This window comes from Ischnura elegans, chromosome 8, assembly GCF_921293095.1.
Source record: "Ischnura elegans chromosome 8, ioIscEleg1.1, whole genome shotgun sequence".
Taxonomy (NCBI): domain Eukaryota; kingdom Metazoa; phylum Arthropoda; class Insecta; order Odonata; family Coenagrionidae; genus Ischnura; species Ischnura elegans.
In genome coordinates, this window is record NC_060253.1 from 110,867,913 (window position 1) to 110,880,550 (window position 12,638).

Genomic DNA, 12,638 nt, shown 5'->3' on the forward strand with positions numbered 1-12,638 from the left:
AACACACACACACTACTACATAGATACTAAATTATGTAATTGACATTAGTTCAGCCATATTTGCAAGTTAGTCAAATGATGACAACAGGTACAACAATATGCCATGAAAATATCCCTGAAAAACTTTATTCCAATGGTCTTTCTTACTTCGGTCATTCAGAGAGGGAGTAACGTGAATTGCTTATGAGTGGAGTTCTTACTTTTGTGTTAGATGTACTTACCATATGACATTTGGAGGAGGCGACCGACAGCTGAGGTCATTTGCGCCATGAGGGAAGGTTATGGAAGGAAGTGTGGAGAGAAACCCGGCGTCAGCATTAGCCTGCTCTTAACGAAAGTCACAAAGGGGACCACGGCTTAGCGTCTCATCCGACGGACGGAGTGTTATGCTTGAAATGGCCTCCACACAACACTCAAGCAGGTCTCTGAAAATTCTCTGCCACTGTCGGGATTTGAACCCGAGCCAACGAGGTGAGAAGCCAACACCAGTCACCGCACTAACCCAATTCCCATTTAGATGTACTTACTTACCCTATTGTCCAGTGGCGGATACAGAAAAAACTCAAGGGGGGGGCGCAACATATCTTGAGTTGTCTTTACTTTTATCGTAATAAAAGATGATCAAGTCACAGGCAAAGTATATGAAAATTTTATCTAAAGTGATTATAAACATGTAAAAGACAATGCCATCTTATGATATAAAAAGTTACAATTGTGGTTTTGCAATGTTCGGCAATACAAGCGGACCCGCAAGGGGGGGGGGGGGCGCGCGCCCCCCCCCCCCCTTAAATAAATATATAAAAATTTGTATTCAGGATTAAAAACACAAAGTTACATTAATTTCCAAAATGCCAAAGTATACATATTAACTCAAGTTAGAGGTAGACGGCTAGAGCATGCAATGCATTTCTGATATTTTAGTCGCATATTTCATACCGCCCTCTCCCGAAATAAATTGTCATCACTCCTGTCTCCCCTCCTAGAAGTCTGTTTCAATTGTGTTATCTGCGCCAGGCAGGTTGCTTTGGGGGCTTAAGTCCCCCCAAATTTATTTTTGGCGACTATTCGTGATACCTCTGCTGGGGAAACCACTAGCATAGGGACATCTATCCTCTGGCACTCCATTTTTTCGGTAAAGTTACTTTTCATGATTTATGCCCATAACAGAATATGAAATTTAATTTCACCATTATTCCTGTGAAATGTATGTATAGCTGATTTAATTGAATGCATGGTATTCCGATGCGTGCGATATGACGGCAAAAATATCAGTGTAGGCAACCCGCATACCCCAGAAATCAAATATGTCGGCATCTGGCTGCGTGCCTCCTTAGCGCCACATACGCACTCTCCGCTCTTTTTGCGTACCACTGGGGAAATGATACACAAGTATGAGTGTATTTTTTTTCACTCGCATCAGGAATCTGCAATCTTTTCATGCCTGTGGGTCATGGTACATCTTAATTGACATGGACTTGGGGGCTGCATTTTTTAATTGGCAAGGCTGTTTGTGTCAAATAGCCTCCACTCATGTTAATGGAACACATTGGGACGAGTAGATTTTGCGTTGACTGACCGGCTGCCCCATTTATCCGAAACATTGCATAAATGTGCACGCATGAACCTCGTTATGTTACAAATACTAGGTAACAGGGGCGCCGACTTGTAAAAAATATTGGGGGGGCCCATATCGGAGGTCTTGCTCCGGGAAGAGGTTAAATTCAAAGTTTGTCGCAGCACCGAAACACTATCATGATTCACACCACTTGTTTTCAGCTAACCTGCCTTCTACCGTATTAATTATTCGTTTAAACTCATTACTGAATGTTTTTGAAAAGGTAACTATCGTCAAGCATGGGAAAAAAATTACTGATATATTTTTGTGATTTCACAAAGCATAATATAACTTAATTATTTTCTTGAATTATTGAGGGGGCTCGGCCCCCCCAAACGAATCTTTGAGGGGGCTCGGGCCCCCTCAGGCCCCATGGAGTCGGCGCCACTGCTAGGTAAACAATCATTATGAAATCATGAACATATTTTTGGTATTCTGAGAGTAGACATAATTTCATTAATATTTCTTCCGTGCGTGCGAAATTGTGTTTATAATTTCAGCAGTGATAAGAGAGGCGAGGGAACGTGCGCAGTATTTTTTTTAATGAAGAGGTGAGCGCATAAAATCGGTTTCTGGTGTTTAAAAAATATTCACGCGAGTATTGAGCTATTGCCAACGATTCGTGGCCCATTCAACTGGCTTTTCATCTCGATGAGCTAGAGAAAACTAGGTTAATTTCTCAACTTGGTTCTGTCCTTTAATGTTTGCCCCAAGGAAGCGGCTGCCCCATGTATCATAATTTGTGAAATTTACGCACAGAGCAGTGGCGGCTTCAGAGAAGGACTAAGACCCCTCCTCCCTGGGTATCCAATTTACCCTGGATTAAATAGTAATTTTGTTCGGACCTCCACTACTGCTGGGAAGTTACACCACAGGCCCCTCGCCTAGCCCCCTCTTTTCCCCATCCTGGATCTGCCACTGACACAGAGCATATGTCCCGATATTCTGCCCGATATTGTGGTCCAATATATCCAATTTATTGGTCAATAAATTCATCTAAATACTATCCCGCAAGCCGGGTAAAAGGCGTGTGGCAGGGGTGTTAGGACACCAGCCATTTGCTCATAAAAAGGAAATGCTCTAACGAAATTACGAATGGCTTTTATTAAAGTCCTTTATGGTTCGGGGGAAAAACGAATCTATCGGTTCGGCAAAATATCTCTCTTAATTTATCGCTTCTTTCGGACCTGGAAATATAGTGGGGGCTCTAATAATTATTATGTTCTCCGTGTCGCTCTTAAAGATATCCACTCTCAATTGTTCAAGCAATCTAAGCCTAGCGCGCAGCCTCCGAGTCTCCAGCGGCTCCCAGCCTAATTCTCTTAACATCTGGGTAACGCTGTCTGTTCGCCCGTAGCAGTTTTTGGCGAACCGCGCAGCCTTCCTTTGCATTTTATTCAGTTCGCGGATTAAGTCCTTCTGCACCGGATCCCATACGCTCGCTGCATATTCAAGATGCGGTGGGACGAGTGTGAAATAGCTCCTTTCTTTTACTTTCTCATCCGATAATCTTCCCACAATACGCTTGACGAACCCTAATTTCTTCAGGGCTATGCCGCAAATATTCCTCATGTGTGTTCCTCACGAGAGGCTCGAGGTTATCGTAACCCCTAGGTAGTTCACTTCGCCTGTTGCCTTTATATTAATACCATCCAGAGCATGAATATGATTATACCCAGTAAACACAAAATGCTGCAGATGCGCATCAGATGCGCTTCGCGGCAGCGCTGCAGCTGCGGCGAAGGCGCTGCTGCAGCGCGTCTAGCACTCCCAAACTTCCCTTTTTTGCATGTCATAAGCGCTGCACAAGCATGTCATACGCGCTGCACAAGCATGTCATAAGCGCTGCACAAGCATGTCATAAGCGCTTCACAAGCATGCCAGGAGCGCTGCGCTAATGTGCCACGATCGCTTCAAACGCATGTCCGAATCGCTGAAAATACATTCCTAATGTGCCACTATACTATCGCCGCAAAAAAAGGTAGAACGCTGAACTTTAGGCATTTGTATGAAATTCTGCCGAAGCTCCACAGGGTCGTTTCAGATATCGTTGTACTAATGATCCATTGTTGTAGTCAAATAAACAATGAGTTGAACGATATCTGACACGACTGTCGAGCTTCGGCAGAATTTATACAAATGCTTAACGTTCAGCATTCTACCATTTTTGCGCCGATAATAGCAATCTTCAAGTACTACTTAAGTATGTGAGGGGCAGCAAGAATTAATTGAAAACACAGGTTTGCAATAAATGATTTTATTAATGATTACTCTGTTTTAAGTATACATTAGAGTACTGATTAATGATAGACATAATACACGAAGACACTCACCCATAATGACACTGCATATTTTCGTTCCCATAAACTTTTTCTTCTTCATCCCCTCAACTCCAGACTTTCCGGTGAGGCAGAAGTGCTTCGCTGCTTCGTCAGTGAATACAAAATATAAAATTTTGTATACTGAGGGCTGCTCCTCATCACCACAAATGCGAGCAATTTGAGTAACATGTAAAGAAAAATATTATGTAATCAATGGAATTCTGGTTGAAATTATCATAAAAGAATTAAACACAAATGATTGAGGCCTTACCAAATTATTGTGGAGAGATACATCCTCTGACAGTTCCCTCTCAAGCTCCTCTACATCATCCAAAGTTTTAAGAGGGAATTTCCGGTTGACGGAAATGCTCTCTTCATTCACTACAGGCTTGGACTTTAGCTCTTTCTTTAATTCTGTGAGCATGCTTAAAGCCATGCTCACCTTCCCATCTAATCTCCTGTATCTCTTTTCCCATATCTTCTCCTGAGCTTGCATGAACCCTAAAATTTTAAATGTGGAAAGGTAAGTGACCTTTATGTCAGTACTTATATAAATAAATACATGATAAAAATATTACCATGCAACTCTTCTGCTGTTGCCGGCCGCTTAGTCTCTCTTTCTTTCCCACCAGGTGCTTGCGGATCTAGTTGTTTTCCTGCTATGAGAAATGTCCATTAATTTTAACTCGTGTACTGCATAATACATCATCGCGTCAGACCATCTCGTTAGACAATCTTTTTAATATTTTACTAAAAAGGTTGGCTAACTAAAAAATTTTGAGCTGCGAACTTTTCCTGTGACATGCGTTACACATTTCCTATTTCACTATTAATGGAAACCTATATAATCAATATTTAAAAGCTTATATCCAATGGTTCCGAACATAACTACGACCACCCACATAGCAACGAACCTCTCAGAGACGTCTCACTATGATCTCGAATGTCTCGAATATCGCAAATGTCTCAGAGATGTCTCAGAGATGTAATCGTGAGCCGTTCAGGAATTTTTTTAAAAAAACTTATTTAAACGCCATCAATGCCTTACATATATATTTTTCGGTGCAATTGCGCAGTTTTGATTATTAAAATCACGACATTTAATATGGGTTTCTTATTTTCAAAAGGTCATCCATCACAAAATTCATCGCTAAAAATGATCGAGATAAGTAGGTCACAACTGTATAATTTGAATTTAGTTATTTTTTGCCGACATTTTTAAGCATACCAGAGTACAAATTCTTATGAGACATCTCAGAGACTTATCTGAGACGTCTCATGAGACATCTCATAGACCATTTTTTTGGACATAGTGACATCTCAGAGAAGTCTCAGAGATGTCTCTGAAGCTCTCAGAATGTCTCTGAGACGTAACATGCGATATTCGAGACGTCTCAGAGACGTATCCGAGACGTATTTCTGCTGTGTGGGCACGTATGTAAACAAAAACACAAAGTCTTAAAATGTGTTTATATTCACCATGCTAGAATGCCAATTCTACCTAATTTCAAGGAGAATTGAATTTAAATTAACTAAAATTATACATTTTAAAAGAAGATGATAAATTCTTACCTATTAAGAATCCCCAAGGACGATCAACAGTTCCACAACGTTGGCCGCCATAGACTCAGTAAACTTCCCAAGCACCCTGGTAAACAATCGCGTAGCGGAGGATTGTTGCATTGTTGCACAAACTCGCATTAGCAGCGTTCCAGCAGCGTGCTGCAGGCATGCTTTGCGCATGCGCTGTTGATGCGCTGCAATTGCATGTTTCGCCAGCGCGCTGCGAAAGAGCGCTGCACAAGCGCTGTTACCGCGCTTCATTGAAACGGAAACGAACTTGCAGCTGTGAAACCCCTGTGCAGCGCTGCTGCAGCTATTCGTGTTTACTGGGTAGTTGGACGAACTCTGCAAAAAATGCACCGACATGCATTTGCTCAGATTGCACTTGGCTCCACAAATAAACGTTTAAATCCGATGATAGAATTTCACAGTCGGAGTGATCACTTATTTCGCGATAGATGACAGCGTCGTCTGCCAATACCTAAACGTATTTTACCACTAATTCGGGAGCAGAGGTCATTAATGCATATAATGTACAAAAGGGGTCCGATCACGCTTCCTTGTGGAACACCCGATGTCACTTTAAATAGGTAAATCAAAGCTAATTCCGTCAAGAACTACTTTCTGTTTACGATCACTCAGAAAGTCGCGTATCCAGTTTACCACTGTTTCGTTTAATGCGCATGGCTGGAGGTAATTTGTGTAAAAGTTAATTGTGCGTCTAGCGGGGTTCACTTACATGATTGAGCACCAGCACCATCTCGTGTGGAAGACGTATCGTCAACCGCCTTGGGTCGCAAATAGCACACCCTGACGTTTGGACTCGTGGAGTTCGTCCCCTCATCGCCTTTGCTTTGGTAATCCGCTGGGGGCGGAGGGTCTGGTTCCTTGGGCGGTGTTTCCTCCGAGTCCCTCCATGGCGTGTCGCCAATCGGCACCGGCATCGTCAAGTCGTAAATCTGAAGAGAAAGAATAGTTGAGGATAACATAATGCATCATAGGTACGCACACAGTTCGGGGGAGGGATTTTTACGTTTAAGCCGACAACGTTGGATGAACGGCGACAATCACGAAAACAACTTGTAATTGCCCTCTGTTTATTCGATTCAAATGCCTCAGGTTGCGGTAAATTTGTGCTCAAAATCAATGCATTTGAGCGTGTACATTTCCCCGTTATCAACAGACATCAATCCTAATACGTATTGTTTCGTCATAGCCCTCCACTCACAATCAGTTCTCCAATCGGCCGATCTTTTAACACCTACATAATAATTCTGCGTTACATCCTTCTTCACTTACTCTCCGCACCTCATTTATGGCCCACCTCTGCCGTTCTTCCCATACACCTGTCATTAAACGATAATTCAATAGTAATTTTAATGATTTCATCATACCTCCAAATATGACCAATTGAATAGCCTCGTCTTCTAGCCAGTCTTCGTCTTTTCGTTTAAGACATTTTGCGAATTCCAGTATATTCCAGATCCTCTAAGGAACGACAGTAATCAAACTTGTACGCTCTATAGGTATTATATGCCATGAATGGAATCCATCCAGTGTTATACAGAGATTCATTTTCACAATTGATTATATATATGAATGATCAAAGCAGCGAGCAGTGCTGCTTTATATTCTAGATAAGATAAATATTTTATTTTCCTGAGCTATGATTGAAATAAAAACAGATGGCCTGTTTATCTTATACATAAGTATGTAGACTAGGTTGCTGTTTCTTCTCCTCAGCTAATTTACCTTTCTATTTCATGTGAAAGTGCTACAGGGGAGGTGTATGACGCTCAATAAGTTATTGTATTGCTGTGAAATTATGTCCTTTTGTATCTGCGCTATGGATATTTGGATACAGTGGCACCGACTCCATGGGGCCTGAGGGGGCCCGAGCCCCCTCCAAAATTCGTTATGGGTGTGAGAAAAAAATGTGTCAGGCTTGTCGATTTTCCCCGGAGTGTCCAGATATCGAGATTCGAGTTATCAGGGTTCTAATATTGATCATATGACTCTTCTAAAATGCTTAAAAAACTTAAAACTCAATACTTATGAAATTTCCATTGCAAGATCCCTGGTTTGGGCCCCCCCAATATTTTTTGTAAGTCGGCACCCCTGTATGGATATTATGATTGTTGCGTGGAAGAGTGTTTTTTATGTCGGGAATTCGGTTAAAATCATGGTCGTGGTGACTCTGAACGTATCAAATGCATATAGCTATGAAATAATAGTTTTTATTTGAAATTATTTCTGACATCAAGGAGCTAAAAATATCTTTTTGTACATTCATCATTTGCTCATGATGTCACTGTGTTGTCAAATGGGTCCGAGTCATAGAATATGGCGGAATGAAAGAGGTTGTATTACAATAAAGGAGTCGATTTTGGAAGTGTATGCAGTGAAGTTTTCCCCGAGACACTCGGGTGCATGCAAACTCGGGTGGTGCAATGTTCAATGATTCAAGGACTCTCAAGCAGTAGCATGGGCAGATTAAGGTCGTTATTTTGGGGTTGGGGCAGGCTCCTTACTTTCCGCGGCGCCCTGGTTGTATGTAGGGCTGGTCAAAATACAGGCCGAGGAGTATTTGAAATACAAAATACCTTTGACTTGGGGATTTGAAAACAAACTACGAAATAGCATTTTAAATACGTTTCAAAAATGAATTTGTATGGAAACTAAGAGATCTTTAAAAAAAATATAACCTGCCTTGGCTCGTTATGGAAGTTGCAAACACGAAGAAAACGATTCTTACGATAACGAAGTCATCTCTGAAGCTTAATGTTGCAGAGCTGCTTCAAAAGTGTTTTACAAATAGTTTTTTTTTAATTTTAGATTTGTGAAATACAAAATACAAGATACATTCAGGTCGTGTATTGGAAATACCAAATTCAAATCACAAATGTATTTCAAATTCGTCTTTTAAAATTCTTGTATTTGAAATACTGCCCAGCCCTGATTGTATGCAATACATTAAAACAACGATAATGCGTCCGGAGTAGACAAATATCTACCCATACATACTTACCTACCTAGTGCAAGTAATCATATGTGTAGACGAGTGGCTTTTTAGATATTCATAAACTATTTTAGGCATTGCTTTTTTAAGCTGGAAAAATATAAACTTTCATGGGAGAGTCACCTTGAAGATTGCCATCATTTCAGTTTTTCCAGAAATTACGGGGGGGCGCCCCACCCCCACTTAATCCGCTATTGCTTGTGTGGGGATCATCGGGTTGGTATTTTGGCTAGAGTGTTGGCTTCACACTGAGTGGGCCCGGGTTCAAATCCCGCAGGTTGCAGAGATATTTCAGATGCTGCCCTGTCCCTACTTGAGTGTTGTATGGACAGCGCTCCGACAGACTTTGGGCACAGCGCTCCGTCCGTCGGATGGGACGTTAAGCCGTGGTCCCCTCAACGCCTTTCGGTAACAGCAGGCTAATGCCAGCGCCGGGTTTCTCTCCACCCTTCCTCTGCCTTACTCTTCCCCATGGCGCAGATAATCCAATCTGCACGTCAGCCCCTCGAAATTCCATACCAAGCCGCTGCTTGCGCGCTAGAAGAGTTTTATCACTCTTGGCATCTTCATAAAATTTCGAAAATTTCGGGAAACATAGAGATATCTTTGCCCACGCCAAGTTTATTTCGCGATGTAAACTATTCAGCTTAAAATAAAATTTCTGGTTATTTTTTTAAGCTTCAATTAAAGATGAACGCTGTTGGTTTTTGGACCATGATGTAGCGCGCAAACATTGGCGCGGCTTATTAACGCCAAGAGAAGAATTTCCCTCGTCCATTGCTATTTCAGTTCTGGATTTCCTCAGAGACCGTCGGAATGTCGTCACTCGCGGCGCTTCCACGAAAAGCGAAACATTCAAGAGCCAGCAATCGCATTGCTTTCTCGGAATCGTTCGCACACACGTTAACTTTATTCATGCGCAGATACTAACAAGGCGCTCACTTTACAAATAATACGTGGAACGATTAAGATGTTATGGAGTGTATGGAACATCCGAATATCAATTGTAATATGTTTTAAATTTGTAGCTTCGGCCACAAAAATCTAAGTTTATATAATTTCACATGATCGAAGATTAGTAAGCCTGTTTTTGTGCATGTCCTAATGAATAGTCATAGGTTTAGTTAGGTGTCATGCACGTGCCCCCACAGACGCTTAAAGAATGAACTAGATTTTTAATACAAATATTGATAAATTGTATATGTTAATATAAAAGTTATAAAAATTTACATATTAATTACTTTTACATTAAAATTAAGAGTTCATTTCGCAGAGAAATTGTAGCATGTAGTGTTTAGTCCCAAATATGAGAATTTCGTTTGCCTGTCAGACCCTGGCAGTGGCGTAACCAGGAATTTCGTTCGGGGGGGGGGGGGGGGTCCAAAACCAGGGGGTAAAATTCTTGAAAAACTGGGCACTAAGTAACGGGTTTTAAACTAATTTTAATACTTTTCATAATCGAAAACACTTAATTTGTTACAGACACATTTTGAAAATTCCTGATTTTTCACTATTTTGTTTTCTTTTATGAAGGACAATAATTGTGTTTTTATATTTCGGGGGGATCCGAACCCCCCCCCCCCCTGGCTACGCCGCTGGACCCTGGCGCCCTCCCCAGAAAAAATCCTGGATCCGCCCTTGGGGTTGATATCAATATTTTCTTATAAAACGTTATTTGGGTTGCTAATACATGGTTAGTATCGTAAATTTGTACGTAATAATTAACATAATAATAGTTATATCTAATATTTATAAAGTAATCTCAACTGATGGCCCCTAAAGCGTTTTATGTGATTTTATCCAATACATGCACGTCAAACGCGAACATCAGAATGCATTAACTATTTTTGTAATAATTGGCCCATGTAAACACGTCTGATATGATGCTATTACTAATTCATCGGTGTTTGAAATGAAAGAGGAGTGATGTACACGATAAGCCGTTCGAATGCATTTGTTTGCGTTTCTCGAAATCTATCATAAGACTGCTGTCGGAAGCGAAGAAACTTTTTTTTGTTTTCTTGTAATTATTTCCTAAAATTCCGCCTAAAATAATACTAAAACTTTCCCCGGTGCGCAAGTATTTCTCATGAATTTGAATTGTCACATCAAATAATCCGTTCGACATTATTTAAATGATAAAATTTGTTGAGATGTGCCATATTATAGGAATACCAGTGGAAGGACATATCCTGCGCTTCGTGTCGTCCGTAGTCTAAATACATGGAAGTGTGGTTGGTGGTGCCCGCACCCTGGGGGTTCAATCGGGTGCGGAAATGGTTGTGACGTAATTAATGGTGGGTGGTATCCGACCCACCGACAGAGGGTGTCCATCACAGTCTTCCTAAAATCTTTCTGACCCGTTTCCTTCCACAATTTTTATGTGTCTAAAACTTCCCCCTAAATCTGTCGCAACAAATTATTATTAAATTAATTGTCATCAAACTCAGACAGGAGAACGGTAGTGAGCGTATTTCGCTCGAAACATGTTTTCTTTATTTCGCATCGGATATTTATTTGACTATCGGCGAAACTGCTATTTTTTATGTTAACTAAGTTAGAACGCGAAGTAACCATGTAACCGGCGACCCCCGTCAGTCCCTTTTAATCTGGTGTATATACAGTGCTGTAGTTGGAAAAAAATTAGGCTGTACTCACCAAAAATTCCAACAGCTGAACATGTATTATACATCCGGCCGCGAAGGTAGTTTAACCGGTACGCTTAATACGGGTTTGGATTTTAGGGGGTACGCCGTACCGGCCCAACTGCAGCACTGTTTATATATAATAATCAAGCTATAAATAAGGTAGTTTCCTTCATCAAAGAAAACGAAAGGCATTGATTGCGATTTGTTACCCACCATTACTGTATTCATAATATACAAATTATTTCGTTTTAGAAATACCGGTTTAGACGAATGGCAATGGTCCATTTTTATCCTCATTTGAAAAGGGCCAGATTGGCGCCCATGCGATGCCACTCCACGTGACGTCACAGGGACCTAGTTTCTATAGGAGAAGATAGGAGTTATACATCGTCTGAGGTTACCAATGCATGCATGAGGCGCAGAGCTCAGGGAAACATGTCTTAATAATCACCTATTAAAACTGGCTAAGGTCGGAAAGTTTTCTTCGTTTGATAAGGTATTAATAAACCTTTTTTAAGCCAAGCGCTACCAGCCAGCAAGGTACTCAGCTACCCGCTAGCATCCTGCGTCCTATCAGCGCTCAGAGCCTCGATCAAGGTCACCTCACAAGGCGGGAGGGGGAACCAGAAATACGTCACACGGAGAGATATCCTTACCCGTCGCGTTTTCGCGCGCTTGAAAATTTTCACTTTTTATTTATCGCGAAAAATAGATATCGTCATTTAAAAATCTAAAAGCGTGAAATACGTACTCCAGGAGTAATAATCTTCCGATATAGGCAATAAAAAAATAATAGGAAACCACCCTATTATCCGTATGGAACGCTTGATGTGAGATTCCCATGCTTCAATGACGGTGGAAAAAATAGCGTAGAACCTTGTGAAATTAGTGTGGGGTTTGAGCAGTTAGAATTTATCTGGACATATTGCGAAAATGTCATGCTTTTTGAATGCTCGCTGGTTGCGGTACGAATGGACGTCGGCTGGTAAGTGATATCAGTAAGTCGGTAATGCGAAGATGACGCAAGGCCGCAGTTTGGTCGGTGTTTCAGACCTTGACTCAGGAAAGTATGGAATACTCTAGCCGATAAAAATATCTCAACGGAAATTTCCTTCCCGGAATTATGACGTTGGCTTATCATGGTGAACCACTTGCGATGCTTTGCGATCCCGCCTGGGGGGTTCCACCCACCCCCTAAGAACCAATCCCCGTCGATGGCTGCGCCCACCACGTTTTGCCTTGGTGTTTAGAATATTTCTGAAAGACCATGGATGGGAACTATGGATTTTCGAAATTGTACCGAGTAGGCTAAGTCGATTGGCTATGACCCTATCCAAGTATAATTACCGCATGCACTTTATTTCGAAGGGTTTGAAATAATCTCGTAAAGTCCCAAAGTGGTGGGTTCCGTAACTTACAAGACCCATGTCAATTCTTTGAAGTCAACCAAGTCATACGATTCTTATTTGTAT

General features: G+C 41.4%; 1 protein-coding gene and 1 long non-coding RNA gene across 3 annotated transcripts in view; both read right to left on the minus strand.

Moving 5' to 3' along the window:
• LOC124164250 overlaps positions 1–12,638 on the minus strand; it is a 41,100-nt gene that overhangs the window by 5,977 nt on the left and 22,485 nt on the right. For both annotated transcript variants that reach the window (XM_046541493.1, XM_046541492.1), the window contains exon 2: positions 6,239–6,458. In XM_046541493.1, coding sequence (XP_046397449.1) covers positions 6,239–6,443 — 205 coding nt within the window. In that variant the 5' untranslated portion in view covers positions 6,444–6,458. The remainder of the gene's footprint in view (positions 1–6,238; positions 6,459–12,638) is intronic.
• Positions 4,208–5,552, minus strand: LOC124164253. Its single transcript, XR_006866002.1, has 3 exons — positions 5,509–5,552; positions 4,515–4,595; positions 4,208–4,437 (listed from the first exon to the last, which is right to left on the minus strand). It is a non-coding gene; the product is annotated as an uncharacterized LOC124164253 (long non-coding RNA).